This window comes from Cornus florida, unplaced genomic scaffold, assembly GCF_030987335.1.
Source record: "Cornus florida cultivar Cherokee Brave unplaced genomic scaffold, ASM3098733v1 CherokeeBrave_3.0.0_Hap2_Chr08, whole genome shotgun sequence".
In the NCBI taxonomy this organism is placed as follows: domain Eukaryota; kingdom Viridiplantae; phylum Streptophyta; class Magnoliopsida; order Cornales; family Cornaceae; genus Cornus; species Cornus florida.
The window spans coordinates 66,520,376-66,539,332 of record NW_026775578.1 but is presented as its reverse complement, the minus strand read 5'-3'; the positions used below and the strand labels follow the sequence as shown (position 1 = coordinate 66,539,332).

The following is an 18,957-nucleotide window of genomic DNA, read 5'->3' as shown; positions in this document are numbered from 1 at the left end:
AAAATAAAAAATTCTTTACAATGGACGCAGGACATACCTTACACCTCCATAACAAAAAAACAAAAAGAAAATCAAAACACATGAACATCAACTACTCATGTGCGGGGTTATCCTCAGGCTCAGCCTAACCTTCCACATCAAACTTCTGTGTAAAGGCATCAACCAGAGCAACCCTAGTTGGAGTAAAGGAGGAGGCATCAAGTCCCAAAGAAGGCAACCCTTGAGAACTCAAATGATACTGAAAAGGAGGCAAAACCTCAAGAGCCACCTCAGCCTTCAACAGAGCAGCAAACTCAATCTCTATTGGACCAGCAAAGGGTTCAGCATATTCCTCGGTGATCAAGATCCCTTGCTCAGCATCATGCTCATCAGCATCACCATAGTCCTTCTCCTTAGAGGGAAGTTGTCCTTGAGCAAAGCCAAGTTTCAAACCCTTGGCATAGCGAAGATTCACAACTTAGGAAAACGGTTAAACATCTCCAAACCCCTGTCCTTGCAGGTTTGGATCAACGAATTCACTTTCCTAAGTTGAAGGCCAAGCTCAGCCACTTTGTTCTCAAGCTCCTTAGCCCTCTTGTGAAGATACTTAATTGATTTAAGTTGCTGGGCTTTCTCCTTTTTGGCCTCTTTGAGGGAAGCCTCCAGGTAATCTACCTTCTTCTGTAGGGTAGCCTTTTGGTTTACCTGAGGATAATCAACTGCCAACTTCTTCATCAAGGCAAACATCAGAAAAGAGCTCTGTAAAAAAGAAGATAGCATGTTATCAAGATATAAAATGAGATAAACGAAATAAAGTAATAAAGCAAAAACTACCTCCATAATGGACTTGAGAGCAAGAGAGAGGAGACCATCAACGCTCATCTGCTGTTGCAGAATCTCGTCCCTGGGTGGCCACATCCCTCTGGCCAAACCTATCAATGTCTCTGGATCCTTGGCTCCAGAATCCCTAAGGGTGATGGGAGAGCCATCAGCCTTCAGCATCTTAAGGAACCACCTTTCGGCCCCCACAAAGTCATCCCCTGCAACATCAGCCGCAACAGGGATTAAGGCGCTTTTACCCCCGAAAGCCCCAGCCATAAGCTTAGGGTGCTTGGAAGGAGGATCATCCTTTGCAGAAAAATGCTTGTTTCCAGTCCCTGATTGAACCCCTTCTGTTTCTGAGAGGCGAAAAACTTACTTGCCTCAGAAAGGGCATTCTTCCTCTCTTGCAGTAGCTTAATAGTCGCCTCCCTCTCTTTCCTCGTCGTACAAGGTTTAGGAAGGGGAAGTTCCATTGCAGATTGGGAAAGAAGAAGAGGGGCAGGCAAAACAAGATCAGTCTCAGTATCAGAGGCCACAAGGTCAATAGGTTCCTCGGGATTCTGAACAATCATAGGGACGTTTCTAGAACTTTCCTCAAGAAGAGAAGAAGAAAGCAGGACCCGAGTGGAAGGAATGTCAATCCAAACACTCGCCTGCAAATATTCAAGTTGGATATCCGCAAATTTTGAAGGAAAAAAGTCAATTTTATGGCCCAAGAAGTCATAAATATAACATAAATGCTTTATAACACAGACAAAGCAAGAAGACTGATGAGAGCTAAATATATGCATATTCGAGCCCCTAAATATACGTATGTTAAGGCCTAAAGTGATACTTGTAATGACCTAGTCTTTTTCCTCCTTTTCCTTTTTTGGCGATTTTCTTTTTTCGTCTTTTTCCTATTTTGTCTTTTCCCTATTTCGTTGTTTTTTTTCCCATTTTTCGTTTTTCCTTGCATAACCTCACTTGTTGTGCTCGGATTTGATTCCAGTTTTGCATGCATTCATGATGTTTGATTTCCATGACATTGGTGTTTTTACTTTTGTAGAAAAGCATGCTAGTTGCTTACTTTTCTTGTAAAGGGCATGAATGCATACTTTAGTATAATTATTCTTAATTTTGAGGTTTTAGTGTAATTATGTAAAATAATTATTTTTCGTTTTAGGGACCTTTTTACAATTTATTTTAGAAGATATTTTGAAAAAGGACCATTTTGCAATTTTTGGAAAGTGTGACAAGTGTCACACTCTCATGGAGTCACTTGTTGGCATTTGGGTGAAGAGACTTGGCACCATAACTTCTTGGCATTTAGAGGGTGGAGATTCACCAACTTGTTGGCCTTCGATTAGTGCACATGTAGCCATTGATTTGTGACAAGTGTAGGCTTAGGATTAAGCCTAGGTTGGAGCATTAGATTAGTGACAAGTGTAGGATCAAGATTTAGTCTTGCATTGTGTGTGTAAGAGAGGTAGTGTAAGAGCACATAGTGAGTGGAGGATTGCTAGACCCTTAACTCACCATTTTCACTTCACCTTCTTCATTTACACTGGTTCTTCAAAACCCTAGCAAAGACTCCATTAGAGAAAATATTGGTTAAGAGCTTTGACTTCATTTTTGGCTTCCTTCCTTTCACCCTAGACCATTGACCTTGGGAGGGAAAAGTTTCCCCTCACTCTCCTCTTCAAGAATCCTAAGCTTGTTTTCCATTTTGTGTTTGGTAGCTTGGATTATAGAGATTCAATTCTCTATTGAGGTAGGGGTGGTAGTATGTTTATATTCTAAGTGTTTTGAAATCCTTTGGGGTTTAATATATATTTTATACATGCTTTTAGAATTGTAGTATTGCATACTATAGGAAATCCTTATGATTGACTTAGGATTTCATTGATCAAGCATGTATGTTGTGTATATATCTTGAGTAGGATTGTTAAAGTTGTGTAGAATTCTTAATGATTTGAGTTACTATGCTATTGTGATGTTAATCCTACATTATAGTAGATTACTATTGATAATCATGATTGTTTTAGAAGCTATTTTTGCTAAAATGCTAACATTTAGTATATATGGCTTATTGTTGAGGCATGCTTAAATTGATAAGTTAATGATATTATTCTGTGCATTATATCATGTTAAGAACTTGTCATCTATCATACCATTCTAGACTTGGAACCCTAAGACATGGTTTGTGTGGTTTCGAAGTTCTTGTGCTTGTAAGGTGGTTGATATGCCTTATGATAAGCGCCGAATATTGCATATTCAAGCGCCCTTAATTGCATTAGTTAAGTCCATTGTTCATTTAATTATGTACATTACTTTCATTTGTATGTTTTTGTGCATTTTCAGGTTCAATTGCAATAAAGGAGCAAGAAGGGTGTTTTGTAGAGTTTTTGAATATCAAGGTGCCAATTCTGAAATTCTGGCAGCAGTGAAGCCCGAACTTTGTTCACCATTTTGACCTACCAAACTTGAGAACTGGACTTCCCTCATTACATGAAAGATTTAGAGCTCTGAATCAGATTTCCAAATCTTCAAGCGGTTTGTCATTCAGAGTTTGGAGCAGAGAGTTATGATCTTCTTATTAGAGGTGCTCAGAACTGCCTGGCAGCAATGAAAGTCTACCTTGTTCTTCAATTTCGACCAACCAGACTTGAGAATTGGATCTCCACCAAAACATAAAGTTTTTATAGCTATGAATTAGCTTTCCAAATCTTCAAACGGTTTGTCATTCGAAGTTTGGAGCACAAAGTTATAGCCATTTTACCAAACTAGGTCTGGGTGAAGCAAAGCAAGCATGGAGCAATCTGCTCCAATTTCAAGTGCTCGAAATTCAGGCAGAATTGCCTTTGGGAATTCTCAGTTTGGCAGCCACTTATGCATTGGTTTCCTCATTTCTACTTACTTCTTTATGAGGTGGTTGGGGATGTTTTTGGAAGGGAGAGAGAGGCCTTACCTATACAAAAGAAGAGAAGGGAGGCCACACATGATTAATCTCACTTTTGGATCAGATTTTTGGAGGGGGAAAAGAGGAGCAAGAAGAGAGTTCTTGGAGCAAATAAAGGGGAGCTCGAAAATGGAAGGAGGATCCATGGTTCTTCTTCATTCTAAGGCTCCCATGTGTAACTAACTCCTCCTCTAGGGAGGTAATGGAACCCCTCATTGTAAGTATGCTTTACTTTTGATTCTAGTTTGGGGAAAATAATGTATTTTTGTGGTGATTCCATAATCTAGAACTCTTACTTGATGTAATGAATTGATTTTGATTTAATGATCATGTTGGACCTACTTTCTTGTCTTAGAATGTATGTTTTCATGGTTGTATGGTTTACATTTTCATGGTGACAATGAAGATGAGATTTTTGGAATGGTTTTAATGGCATGTTGTTGAGAGATTTGATAGGCCATAGCTTAGGTTCTTCCTTTGATGGCTTATTCTTAATTCTTAGCTTCATGTGCTCTTATCATGTGATTGATGGTTTGACAATTTCTAGCTTAGTGAACATATCTTAAATTACACTTTAGTTTAGGTAATTGAGCATGTAAAATCTTTGATAAATTGTTCTTGCCTATTGATTCCATGAATCCTTTGAAGGTAATGTAGTAACCATGAGTAACTACTTATCATAGCCACATATTTATGTTGTTTTTCCCCGAATGAATCATATTCTAGCATGTTTATATTATTGGTGGTGAAGTTACTTCCCTAGTCTCTTTTACCCACATTTTATCTCTTTTAAATTCTTGCAAGTTCTTAATTTATGCATCTTTACATTCCTATCTTTAGTGACAAACAAACACTCTATACCCCTTCATCATCCTAAGAATGACTCTAGACACTTAGGTTGCCTTAGACTAGCGCAGTCCCAGTGGTTCGACTTACCCGACCAATAGCCCTATTTTACAATGATTCGTGCTATTGCGAAGGTTAATGTATAGTTGATCAACCAATCAATTTTTTGCGCCGTTGCCGGGGACTGCAAACAATTTAGCGACCATAGTTCTAGGGTTAAATTTAGTTTGATTGTGAATACTGTGTTTTGTGAATATTTCTTGTGTGTTTTAACCATCTTTGTGTTGTAAGTGAGATCCTAGGGACTCGAAGCTCGCCGTGGGATTGCTAGCAAATTGTGAGTCTAGAGGACCCCAGGTAAGTCTCGTGACTTCTAGTTTCGAATTGTCGATATTGTGCATGTGTTAAGCTTAGAAGTAGTTAAATTGCAAGCCCTTGTCGAGGCCATTTCAATTGTGTATTTTCAATTCCAAGCATCGGTCCTTGTCGTGGCCATTTTAATTTTTGTCTTGATAATTGAGGAGAAAGGGAATATCATTGTATGTGGAGTTGATGATAAAGAATTGTTGTATTGATTATGTTGTGTGTTGTTGATGTTTAACTCCTAGATGGAGAATAATTATCTCCCAACTCAATTCTACACACCACGTGCGTTTTGTGCTTTTTGCTCTAGTAATACACATCATACAAGAGATTGTCTTCCAACGAGACAATTCTCGGATTTTTATCTAGAGCAACCAAATGCAAATTTCTCTGAACCGGGTAGTGATCCATACTTCAATGGTTATAACTCGGGTTCAGGAGATCATCAAAACTTCTTGTGGCATGACATAGGAAATTCACCACCACAATCTCTTGGGTAACATTTTCACTCCAATTTTCAACCCAATGATCATTATTTCCAGCCCTCTTCTTCTCCTTTTCTAAGTTCTCCATTGGATGAGTTAATAGCTGCCAACGAACAAATGATAGAGTCTATGCATACGCAAATGATGGAGTCCAACAAGCAAATGTTGGATGACATTGTTAGCATGCAATCCACCGCTTATTCTCATTCCCAATCTAGAGTTGATTTAGATGACCAAATAGCCCAAATTCAACAAATGGTTGATGTTCTAAATCAGGAAAAGGAAGAAGAATTTCCAATTGAACTTGTGGTCAATCCAAAAGAGAATTCTATGAATGATGAGTTTACTTCTAGTAATTTTCATCACGAGAATGTTCAAGTGGTTACCGCATATGAAAATGAAGAAATAGTGGGTGAAGATCAAATTGTCGCCACACAAAAAATTGAAGAATTTGTGGTTCAAAATGAGGAAATTAATGATGATGAGATTGTATCCTATAAAAATCCAGCACAGCCCCTACATAATCCCTTGCTTGATGCACCTCCTTTAATGGAGGATCCTCTAAAAACATACTTAGCTCATTTTAATTATGAGGATTTTGATGTTGCCAATTCTGTTTGCGAGGTCAATTCTTTGCTTGATATTCCTCCTATTTATTCTCTTCCTTTGTCAACATCAAATGCATCTCTTTCTTGGGAGCTTGCATCTCATCCCATTCCCTCACTTGAGTTATCTCAAACTGTTGAGCCCGAACCACCGGATAAGTGTGAGGAGGATGTTGAAAGTTTGAAGGACAATTCTCCGGGCATTCCCGTGCTAAATATGATTTTTCAAAAACCTTTGCTAGGTGTGCCCTCACTTAATCCATCTTCCCATAATCCAAATCAGCCCCATAATCCAAAATTCTTCATTGAGGATGAAGAGTGGATAGAGGTCTTTCCATTACCTCTTTCTAACTTTTGTCTTCAAGCTCTTTTTCTTCCGCTTCTAAAAGAACTTTCTTATTTAGGGAAGCTTGAATCTCTTGAGAGACATGGTATAGGGTGATGAGGACTAACCTGATCTCGGTGCGTCTAGCTATCGACGCTAAATTTAGCACTCATGGGAAGCAATTCTTTCAATTTCCAAGCTTCCCTCCTTTCAATTGCCTGAGCCTTGAAATTTTCTGTGAAATAGTTTCGAAAAGCCAAAAATTTGATTTTTTTTTTAATGCTCTTCAGTTGTGTTCCACAATTTTAGACCGGCTTCTTAGACCTTCTCACCTCTTGTTTTCATTCCCGGAAGTTTCCGGCTTTATCAGGCAATTTTCTCGGACTTTCGACATGGCACTCACATGCATAACCTCTCATCTTCAATGCATTGTTGAAATGTTCTTTATCTCATTCATGCATTGAAGAGATGTTCCAAAGCTTGAAAATTTTCTCAAAATCATCCATGCGTTGTGTGAGGTTTCAAAAGTTGGGAAATCTTCTTGAAATCATCCATGCACTCATTGAAAAAAAAAAAAAAAAAAAAACAAAAAAAATTTGCTCAATTTGAAAAAATTTCTAAATTTTCCATGCATTGCAATGAAGTGTAGAGTTTGACAATTTTCCCTCCTTGCATTAGAATGGATTGAAGTTCAAAAGTTGAAAGTTCATCCATGCAATATTGCATTTTTGCATGCATAGACACCTTGCTTGCATACATTCCATTCATTTCTATGTTGCATGCATTTTTTTTATGTTGCATGCATTTCTATGTTGCATGCATTCCATGCATTTCTTTGTTGCAATCTTACATGATGGATGGATGGTTGGAACCACCATGCATGGCAATCCATCAAATGCATTCATCCATGCACTCAAAATGCAGCCATGTAATCCATCCATGCAAGATCATCCATATGGTGTTGACGGACTCAATGGTGCTTGTCTCTCAGGATACAACAATCTACATCCACCAGTAGCAGCACTTCAAACTTATAAATACAACGAACCTCCTCTATGTAATACTCTCTATGACTCAAAAATGTATCTCTCCTACATAAAAAATGAATTGGGTTCAATCCGAACCATTTGGCTTAGACCAATTGCAATATGGTTCATTGCTATAAATGTTTGGTTTAATTGTTCGAACCATTTGACCATATGGCTTAAACCCACACACACTTGGGTTAGGTTCAAGTTGAGAGAGGGCAGAGAGAGAATGGAAAAATTAACGAATTAAAATGATAGCAGCATGGGTATTTATAGAGAAACTGGTGTCTTTTAGTTATTGGGTGTAGGGGCGAAGCCAGCTTGTGCCTAGGGGGGGAACAGGCCCCTTAGCCTGGCTCCGCCCTATGTATATATATGGTTTTTAATTTATTTTTTTTAACATATATATATAGAAATTTGTATATTATGTTCCCCTTAAAATTATTAGTTTCCAAAATTTATTTAAACTTTTTCTATTTTTTATCTTTTACACTTTAAATTTCTTTAATTACCTTTTTAAAAAGGTTCAATTTTCCTTATTTAATTATGCTCTAATTTGTTTCCTTTAAAATTCATTTTTTTTTTACCTTTTTCTCTTCTTATTCTTATTTTTTTTTAAAAATATATTCCCACTATGCCCCCCTGAATTCAAATCCTAGCTCCACCCCTGATTGGGTATGTCTATTTACAAAAATGTTCCATCCATTGCACCTTTCCATTATTAGTCAAAACGTGACCTCTTGTCATACAAGATGTCTGTTTAGTCTATAACTACCACACCTCTTGGTTTTTATTGATATACTGATGTACATTCTTTATACATCAATGTTAATGAGATACAGGGCTCTGCATACAACAATATACCACCCTTTCACAGGATATTCACATTGTCACATATGATATTCATGTCCTTGCATAAACATCTTTTGAAAGAATTCGCGATATGATAGTGGTTGTATTTTTCAACAGACACTACGTTTAAGGATGTCTTTCATGTAATCTGATCAGATAAATTTCATTCACAACTCCAAGACAGCCGGACTAGATGATGAACAGAGGATGCAGAGAAGCTCTGCTTTGATCGGCGATCTTTCATTATGATACACTTCTTGCCTTTGCGGTGTATCTTTTATTACTTTATAAAATTTGCTTAACATTAAACAAAAAAAAAAAAAAAAAAAAAAAAAAAAAAAAAGTAGTCACAAAAGGAGATATGGAAATCGATCAAGACCATAAACTAGTGATAGATGATGTGGTAGTTAGAAAGAGGGGCATAGCCACCGCATAGCATACCCCTCCATAGGGTGAAAATCACCTCCAGTGAAATAGTAGGCCATTTTCACCATTTTGGAATAAGTGAAGGAGAATTGGCCACATCAATTAAAAATCTTGGGTAACTAAATTTTCACCACCCTTGTATTTCATATATAAAAGCTTTAAATATTGTATTCCATATATATAAACACATTTAAATATTGTATCCAAAATACGCCTGTCTTCTTCCAAAATATGTTGTTTTCTTCCTTTCTCTCTTTAAAAGCTTCATCAGCTTCCATTAATGGACTCTCCAAAGACTCACAGTAACTTTTGAACTTCAAAGCTTCACTTCAAAACCCAAATATACTCCAAAAACCCATGTAATTTCACTGGAGTATTATGCAGAAACTCCAGAGTATCATTCATAGATCTAAGCTTTATTCATGTAAATCTCGATTTTTGGTCTATTTTTTCTTATCTGATTAAAGAGCACAAACATCACTGGTTCGCACTCTTTTTAGTAGAATTTTGTTGGGATTTTACATATAACATAAGCATGAAATATAGTTAGTACTGCTTGGGATACAAAATACGTATTGCTTGGGATGTTAAGTAGGATTATGTTGGGATGTTACGTACAACTTATACTGATTTAAATTACAAACTGTTGGGATGTTATGTACAAATAATTTATTAGGATTATGTTGGGATGTTGCGTACAACTTATATTGACTTAAATTACAAACTATTTGAGATGTTATGCAGTACACAAATAATTAAACAAAAAAACCATGCCAATTCAGATGTTGCTCTATTCCAATATTGCTATGTTAATTTGGAATAAAATGACCTAGTATATGAAGAAAGGGAAGTAAAAATTTATGAAAATAAAGTAATTGAGAAATAGATGTGTGATTTGTTTGTGATTCGTTTTGGAAACAAATCAAAGAGAAATCGAGATTTGAAAGAAGAAAATAAGTAAACAACGATCTCTTTCTCTCTCTAACTTTCTCTCTCTGAAACCTTTAGGCAAATTTAAGCAAGGCGGGATTTGGGTTGATTGAAATATCATTAATCGTCCTTCTCGCGTTCCAAATCTCTACGCAAACTGCAAAATCTGGGTTGTTGAAATATTTTGGAAAGAAACAATATTGTAGAAAAAAATCAAAATCTGGGTTGCTGAAATGGCGGGATTTGGGTTGCTGAAATGGGTTGTTGAAAATAAGGGAGGGAAGAAGAAATAGTATTTGTGAACACTGTATACATATATATATATATATATATATATATATGGAAATTGTGTATAAAACAAATAAACATTTTTACCCACCTTAGTAACTACTGTTCATTAACACAAAAGGGAGGAAATGGGCTACTGTTGGACTGGAGGTGATCCTGGTCCCCCCTCCATGCACAAAAATCAATAAGTCTATAATGTGTGGAAATGAATTATGGACTCAGGAAAGATACAATAATTGAAGAACATAGAAGCCTCCATCTAACAATTCAAACTGAAATTTTATCGTATTTAAGGAGTAGCACAGTAATAAAAAATATTGGGCACCCCCAACCCCCACCACAGGCTCCAGATGAGGGATCATTCAAACTGAACTTTGACACCGCCTTTGATTCTTCTAGAAAATTATGTGGTGGTGGGATGATTTTGCGCAACCACTTTAGGCAGCCTATTACAGTTTCCTCACTCTTCTTTTCCAATGTGGGGAGTCCTTCTCTAGTGGAAGGCTTAATTCTTCGGGAATGTTTATCTCTTCTCCGACTTTGGGGGTATCACAATGTCATCGTGGAAGGGGATTGTCAGCCTGTTATGCGCCTCCAAGCAACTGATGAGGCTTTATGTGTTCATTTTCACGATGTTTATTCTCTCCTTTGTTTATGTATTGGTTCCTCCTTGGCTTGGGTGCCTCGCCAAGGTAATGTTGTAGCTAACTTGTTGAGCAAAAAGGCTCTTGCAGCCGCATGTTCTGATCTCGAGTGGAGTGTCTGGCCCACGTGACTGCTAGACGCTCTTAGCTCTGACTGTATTTTTCCTCCTTGTGAATGATATGGTTTTTCGTTTGGCGTAAAAAAAAAAAAAAAAAAAAAAATTGCGACAAACAATTAATGTATTTCAATTACAATCATTCGAATATATTAATTGGAATCACAGATAATAGCACAAATAATATTTTAATAACAATATCAATTACAAATTTATATGGCGCACAAGGTCAAAACAAGAGTCACAAAAGACGGAATGGAAATCGAATAAAACCATAAACTGGTCATGGATGCGTAACCCCCTATGGCACAAAGATCTATAAGACTATCAAGTGTATGTGGATATGAAATAAGAAAAGTCGGTCAAATTATGGACTCAGGAAAGTTGAAATCATTGAAGAACATGAAAGGCAGCCCTTGTAGGAGTTTTGTTGTTGAATTGTCTCTTTCCATTCAAATACATTAATTGGGATCTTAGACATTTCTTCTATTTATAAAATAAACATTTGCAGTCAATTATGAGCATTGAAGATATAAGAACATATGGACCCTCATGAAGATATTTATGGTCATATGGGTATGGCATATTCCTTTTTCCAATATTCAGTGGGCCTAAATTTTGGACTTCAATAACACTCATTTTTTTTTATATAGACTTTTCAAAACTGTCTGTATCCACCTTAAGTCACATAAAGTGGTAGTAGGAGTGAGAGTGAGAGTGAGAGCGAATTCAAGAACGGGAGCGTGAGAGCGGCATAATTAAGTTATAAGTAGTGAAATTTTGAACGAGAGCGTGCACGGAACGTGAGAGCGGAAGCGCGTTCAAAGAATAAGAGTGACACCTATTGAGAAGGATTGTGTGACTTAGTGTACACCTCCTACAGGAATCTGATTATTGATGAAAAAAAAGAAAGAAGAAAACTAGAGAGCAACAAGAAATAAGGGGGTACTTAGTTGACATAAACCCCAAAACAGCACAAATATCTTTACAGTAGATAAATTATTCTATTATTTTATTAGAGTATAAAAAAATTCATGTTACATTGACACATATTTGTCGTACACATTCAGTCCATTTCATTACATCAAACGGATCTGAATTCAAGAAATAAATTAATGAACGAGGTACAAACCACTCTGTTATCTGCTAGACAAGATTTATTCATGCTTCATACAAGTATTTAAGTATAAATTAAACTCAATACAAGCACTTAGCAGCATACATATCCATGCTCATATGGGTATGGCATCGATGTACAATGAGACGACATGATATTTCCACACTTTATCAGGATGAGTATATCCATCACTAGTCTTGAAGAAGCAATCCACTAATCCGGTAAGGTTGACACTTCTCCTTAGGATATGCTTGGAGATGTAGTTTGGCTTGAGGCATTCCTCATTGATATCTTTCCACGCATCTGCAACCCCTTTATTGAATACATCAACAACCTTTTCTTTTGTCATCTTGCCGGGATTCTGCCTCATGTAGCATATAATCCCGGTAGCAACATTTCCGGTCTCCAGATCTTCCTACAAAGATTAAAGATTTATAACTGTTAATTAAGATGTTTACATTATAACATAGGACCACAATTGTATGTATACAAATGGCATTTCGTTATCCATTTTTTTCATCTCCATCTCGTGATATAGCGTATTGCATTGTGATGTAGTGTGTTGTGCAGCTAATTTACTAGTGCATAGGAATATACAGGATGTAGGATGGGAAAAGATCCATGTTCTTTTTTTCAAATGCATCAAGTTACGTATTATATAAATGTGTATATATATACCTCATAGTCTACTATGTCGTCCATGAGCCTCACAACTTTGCACGAAGCAACCAAAACTTTAGGTTTCTTTACTACCCAGTCAAATACCTCAGCCATGGCAATCCCTCTCATGCCCAAATAGGATGATACTGTGACCAAGTAATAACCTGCGGTTTTAAGCGCATTGACCATGTACTCATCGTAAGATGGCACGTATCCTTCTTTGTACCACTTAGCCTCCAAATAGTAACTGCTTGATAGTTCTTTAAACTGGCATTGAACAAAAGTGAGTATATGAGTTACTTGTCATAACAAATAATAAAACAGTAGAAAAGAAAGAAAAAAAAAATAGAAATAGCCTTACAGCAATTTTCGAGCCCTCAACGCTATACGATCTTCCATCCTTTGACACTTCCTTGTCAAATTCTTCATAGAGATTTAGGAGAGTTCTGTAGAATACCTGCATGTAATCTGGAAGATCATCCATGGCACTCCAATCCCACCTAAAAGTTAACAACACGGTTTCCATATTCATTCAATTGAAGATCAAACATAATCATCCACAATGAAAAAAAGAATTTGGGGTGTAAATATTATACCTCTGTATTGCCTCTGTAAAAGGTTTAAGCTCTTCAAGTGTACCATATGCATCATATGTGTCATCAAGAACCGAAGACATAACAATAACTTTAGCGAGCATGACCCGTGGAACCGTGTAATGAGGTTCAAAATACGCTGCCATAGCCCAGAAATAGCACTCAACCAATCTGTTCCTCGCATAAGGAAGTTTTGTTTCAAACTCTAGGTCTTTCCACCACCTATATACAATAGAAGAGATAAATTAAATTTATTAAAAATGAATTATCTTTGTGTTGATCACTACACACATAGGCATAAATCTGCTCATTACCTTGACATGTGGCAAAGTTCTTGCTTGTGCAACAACTGTACCAGATTGAAGTCATATTTCGCAAACTTCAATAACAATTCGTTCTTAGAATCGCATTCTTCATAGACAGAGATGTAATGCCTTGCTTCTGATCTTGGGATGCCTTTGCGGAGGGGTTGCTCTAGGGCATGAATTACTTGCTTTGCAATAAAAGGGCATAGTGCATCAGTATCCACAGACTTGAGGTGAGCGGTTGTGAAAGCAAGAGCCTCATCTAGAATATCTTCTCCATGTGTCCTCAAGAACGCGGCTTCATACAAGCTCAACATACCCATTACATCCCGAGTGAGGTTTTCCTTGAATTTACCGTTGCTGTCTCTAAATTTGTTGAAGACATCTGTTTCATAAGCCATCATATACAGTATCAGCCATGTGTGCAAGTGATGTGAATGTTGTGCATATATATGATTTCTTGCTTTTATATGTATAGGTACGTGTGAATGCTGTGCATATATATGATTTCTTGCTTTTATATGTATAGGTACGTGTGAATGCGCGCATGCTCTGATTGATATATATATGTATGTGTGTGTGTGATGAGGAGCTTACCAGAAGGCATTTTATGACCATATTGTCTGAATACTCGAAAATGAGTTGCAGCAGTGTTCAAATCATTGTATTCTTCATGATTTTCGAATTGAGCATGAGAGTGAAAGATTTGTTTCAACTGCTCATCGATCTCTTTCTCAAAGTGATAGAAGATACCAAGGCGATCGAGTGTGTTAATCAAATTCATTTTCTCTGTTGCTTTACTTTTTGCATCTATTAGCATACTTCGAACTACTTCTTTCAGCACTTCAACCTCTTTAGCATACCTTTCATATGCCTGCATACCCAAATAAGAGCAACACAATTATACAACGCAATACATAACAAGATATTACCTATTACATATACATATAAAAATATATATTTGTGTGTGTATATATAAAAATCACATGAATGTTACCTCGTTATCTAGATAGAATGAACTGAAACGATCACCCCATAAACTAGGCTCAAAGTTTGCTCCGGGACGGACAGTGTCGGGGTTGCAGTTCATCGGATTAGCAACTTCAACGGAGGCCATTTGAAGATGTAAGTACGAGGTGACTAAGTTTTACTTGTATCAAGAGTTAAATGTAAGGGCTATCAGCTATGCAATATACACTTCATCTACATGCATATTTATAGGAAGGAATGGGGTACTCATACTCCAACGTGAAATATAATTTAGTTGACAAGTCTTTTGTTCTTTTGTGACATTGTGACGGGTAGAAGAAAATTATTGGGACGGCTTTGTAGACTAAAAGTATAGACGGCATGCATAGCCCCTACCTCCGTATATTTTGGCACAATATATTTATATATTAACAAACGTAGTAGTTTAATAATATTTTTTTAATCACTCAAAGTAAAGTGAGACTTTTCTATATATATATATATATATATTATCCATGATAAGTACACCTTCACTTCTTACCGACGTAAGCTGTTGATAGTTGAATAGACTTTAGGTTTTGTTGCTTGTTGAATTTGGTTGTCTAATATATCATGTGTTCAAATGTTTTAAGGCCTACGTGCTACTCTTTCTGCAAGTTTAGTCTTTCTCTTAGTAACAATTTCTAAGTATCAATGTACCAGGACTCTTCCTTAACAAAAAATATATATATATATATACCAGGACTCTTTTGGTCTTCTGAAGACTTCTTTCTGTTTGCCTTTCTTAGTGTAGACTTTATGATTTTTTCCACTAACACCTTGCAATGAGTTGCCTTTGAATCTGGTAGGTGTGAGGGGAACACGAAGAACTTAAGAGGTTATAGGGTGGAAAGAGGCGTGAGAAAAAGATAAAGCTATTTTTTGATAATGAAGAAAATTTTATCTTACCTCTTCAAAATAATTTTGTAGGAAATATAATATGATTGGCAAATTCTGGCCTCAAAAGAAGGATTGATCTTGTAATTTTTTATTTTAAGTTACGTGTGTGGAATGGTAGTGGAATAATAATTTGAAAACACCTGGGGGTGAATAGGTGAAGCTTAACCCTTTATCCGATTTTTTGCTTCCTTTTAAATTTAATGAAATAAATCTAAAACAATCCCAAGAAGCAAATATAAAGTGCAAGAAAAATAAAGAACCAGAGATAGAGATTGACATTACGTTTTTAGCATAGAAATCCTATTGGAAGAAAACCAAAGAGCACGAGAAAAAATCTGAGTCTCCTTTGTAGCATGACCAAATTCTTCTTCCTTCAAATCTAAATTTTGAGAAGGTAACAACAAATCCTACTTTGTTGAACGACATATGTACAAATCTTCAGGTTGCTTGAACTCCGATCCAAATAAGAACATCAACATAAATTACTTATATTTTTAAGTGTGTGCTCTCAAATTGAAAATACAAAACACTCAAAATAATTCTCAAGAAGGCTTTCTCAAAAGTTGCTGAAAATTAATTTTCTAAAGCCATGAAAACCTTGGAGAGAAAAAGTGTTTATATAGATGTTAAAGAGACCTAAATATACTTGGAAGACAAGTTTAATTCGTGCAAAAACGATAGGATTTTGTATGTCCTGACATAGCAAATTTGATGAGTTGAGGAAGACATTTTGTCTTTATATAAATCTGTGGTTCATTCGATGTTTTATATATTTCGATGTTTTATATATTATTGGTGAATAATGTGTATTGGTTGATTCGGTATTTAAAATGAGGTATTCACTTGACTACACAAGTAATTTATAGGTATATGAAGGTGTTCATATTCAGGATATATAAATTGCAAAAATTGCGTTATCATAAATGGTTCATGTTCGGTTATAAATGATTGACTCATTATTAATTAAGAGATGAACTCGATCTAGGGATATGATAAGCAAATTTTGAGATCCGTCGCAACAATCTACTCCTTATCACCGTCATGGCGAATGACTCTCAAGCGTAAGAGAGGTATAGACTCTTGTACTGGTTGATAATTACTTTGATTTTTTAGCAGTACCCGTAGGGTCTAATGACCAGTACTTTGGGTAATCATTAATTAATAGTATTGGAATATACTCTCAAGATCTGCGTCAGTGCTATCGCATTTATTTTGACTTGATTAATTTGATCACGAGAAATTCAAGGGCGCCGTCGTAGTTTAGATGAAATAGTTTTTATATATTTATATATTATTTTGTCAAATAAGTGCTTTACATGATCAAGTGAAAAATAATCAAGGAGTTGAAATAAATGAAATAATTTATGGGTCAGATTGATGACTATTACAATCCCATAGCTAAATTAAGAATAGATGAATCATTACATAAATTGACTTTGTAGAAATCACTATTCTAAATGGAGAGCAATTAATTCTATATAATGGTATTCGAATTAATTAATGGACTAATTAAATTGAGTCAAAAGAGGTTAATTGCGTCAATTATTAGTCTATTGGTGTCATGAAAAAAGTGAACCCAAAAGATTCCTTCCGATAGACCCACTAATATATTCAATCCCCGTGAGAAAAGTAAAATACAAAGAAAATTGTATTGGTTGATAGGGGCACCCCATGTGCTATGTTAAATTGATTCAGCCACTCTTGGTTGATTATAAGAATTGATTTTTTCACTTCAAGAAACTAATATAAAAAGCGAGTTGTCTCCCGCTATACATAAAAAAACAATTGGAAAGGTAATTGAAAGGAGAGAGAGAGAGTGTGTGTAACATATATACGAGAACAATTGGAAAGGTAATTGTAGAGAGAGAGTGTGTGTGGAACAATTGGAAAGGTAATTGTATAGAGAGAGAGTGTGTAACATATACTTGCATTTCTCTATATATTACCGCTGCCATTTAAACTCTAGGGTTTCTTTTACATCTTTTGATCCCACCATCAATGGCTTGAGGGAAATTCATTGAAGAGGTCATATGCGTGATTCTTGATTGTTAATTTCACTATTGGAGGCTCGGATCTTTAAGTTCCACCATTAGAGGCTTGGATCAAAGCTTTGTTGGGCTCAAGTTAAAATCTACAATTTCAAAGGATTGATTTAGCGATTTACTAAAATCACTATGGTGAGCATTCATCTATTGTTATATATGCATATGTATATAACATCATCTGTTTTCATCAAACCCAATTGATCTATACATGAACACCTCTTTGGGCAATAGTCCAGCCGGTATAAACCCATCTCCCTAAATGGGAGGTTTGGGGTTCAAACTTTGGTGGAGGCATGAGTGTGTGAGTTTGCTTAACCTTCCAAAACAAACCAAAAAAAAAATACCTTTTTGGAGTTTTTACATACTTCCACATTATTTAAAAGTATCATTTCCCAACAAAAACGACTCCCCAAAATCTAATAAAAAGGGAATCTAAATTTAACTAAAACAACACTTTCTAATTTTGTTCCAAACGAGTTGGACCAATTCATTTTTGGCAGACTTGAAAAAAATTTCAATGAACACTAAATATTTCCCAAGTCCTAAAATAAAAAAATAAACTACAAAGTGTCCTCACCACATACCTTAACAACTAATATGATGTTATCTTCAAACAAAAGTATATATATATGCTCGCACTTTGTCCAACTTTCCAATTCCACTTCTGACATTCACATTTTAAAATAAAAAGTAAAATTACAGCTCAATCAGACTCGTTTTGACACCGAAATTCACCAATTACAAAATTTTATATCACACCGCATATTGTAAATCCATGTGTGGCATGATGATTAGACATATTTAGTAAGTAAAAGACGATGATACATGGATTTGGTACTGTAAAATCCACAAACAAATCTCTTCTCATTTTCTCTTGAGTTCACCATTGTATTCAACCTTCTATATTTTAGTAGTTAACAAGAGGGATTTGGATTCTCTAAGTTAAAACTACTTTAAGTTATCCTATGATAAATTCTCTATGAATTAACACGTGACATTTAAGATATATCTATGGCCTATGGTAAACCACTTCAGTTAATTTAATACTCCCTCCGTCCAAATTTAGTTCTCCATCTTTCCTTTTGTGGTTGTCCCGAGTTGTCCACTTAAAATTTTTAAATAACATATTACACATCTTTTCATAAAATACCCTTAAAGGCTTACAAAATTTCAAACTTGTTATATATATATATATATATATATATATATATATATATACTCAAACTTGAAAGGGTAACTTAATAATTTTTAAAGGAGACAATGAAATAATTACATGTCCCTTTATAAAGTTCTACACTCTAAAAGTGACATCTAATATGAGAGAGAGGAAGTAAAAGTTATCAAACTGTGCACCATTTTAAGATAAGGTAAATCTTTTTGGAAAAAATATTGCTCCGTATCTCTCTTCTCATTCATTCTCATTTCAAACATTTCAGCGAAACTGGTTTCTGTTTCTTTCTCTCTTAACCAGAACACCACTTTCACGACAATTGATTCCATTGGTCCGATTTCGAACTAGATTCCAAACTCTACAGGCACAAGTTGTAACGACCTACTCCACCACATGGTATGATATTGTCCGTTTTGGGCCGAGCCCGCACGGTTTTGCTCTTGGGTTTCACCCCAAAAGGCCTCATACCAATTGGAGGTGACACACTTACATATAAGCACTTCACCTT

At 35.8% G+C, this 18,957-nt stretch overlaps 1 protein-coding gene across 1 annotated transcript; it reads right to left on the bottom strand.

The window, feature by feature from the left end:
• Positions 1-11,641: 11,641 nt before the first annotated feature.
• On the bottom strand, positions 11,642-14,525 carry LOC132271932 (valerianol synthase TPS1B-like). Its single transcript, XM_059773434.1, has 7 exons — positions 14,323-14,525; positions 13,923-14,199; positions 13,335-13,710; positions 13,024-13,242; positions 12,789-12,927; positions 12,446-12,694; positions 11,642-12,182 (listed from the first exon to the last, which is right to left on the bottom strand). The coding sequence occupies exons 1-7, from the start codon at positions 14,440-14,442 to the stop codon at positions 11,883-11,885; spliced, it is 1,680 nt and encodes a 559-aa protein (XP_059629417.1). The 5' UTR covers positions 14,443-14,525; the 3' UTR covers positions 11,642-11,882.
• Between the last annotated feature and the right edge of the window lie 4,432 nt (positions 14,526-18,957).

What these genes read in the sequence shown, in the direction of transcription:
- LOC132271932 (XM_059773434.1), bottom strand. Translation starts at nt 14,442, where the DNA reads ATGGCCTCCGTTGAAGTTGCTAATCCGATGAACTGCAACCCCGACACT. An exon ending in TGGTCATAAAATGCCTTCTG is followed by an intron (nt 13,711 to 13,922) that starts GTAAGCTCCTCA and finishes CTTATGAAACAG; the next exon opens with ATGTCTTCAACAAATTTAGA. An exon ending in ACGACATAGTAGACTATGAG is followed by an intron (nt 12,183 to 12,445) that starts GTATATATATAC and finishes TAATCTTTGTAG; the next exon opens with GAAGATCTGGAGACCGGAAA.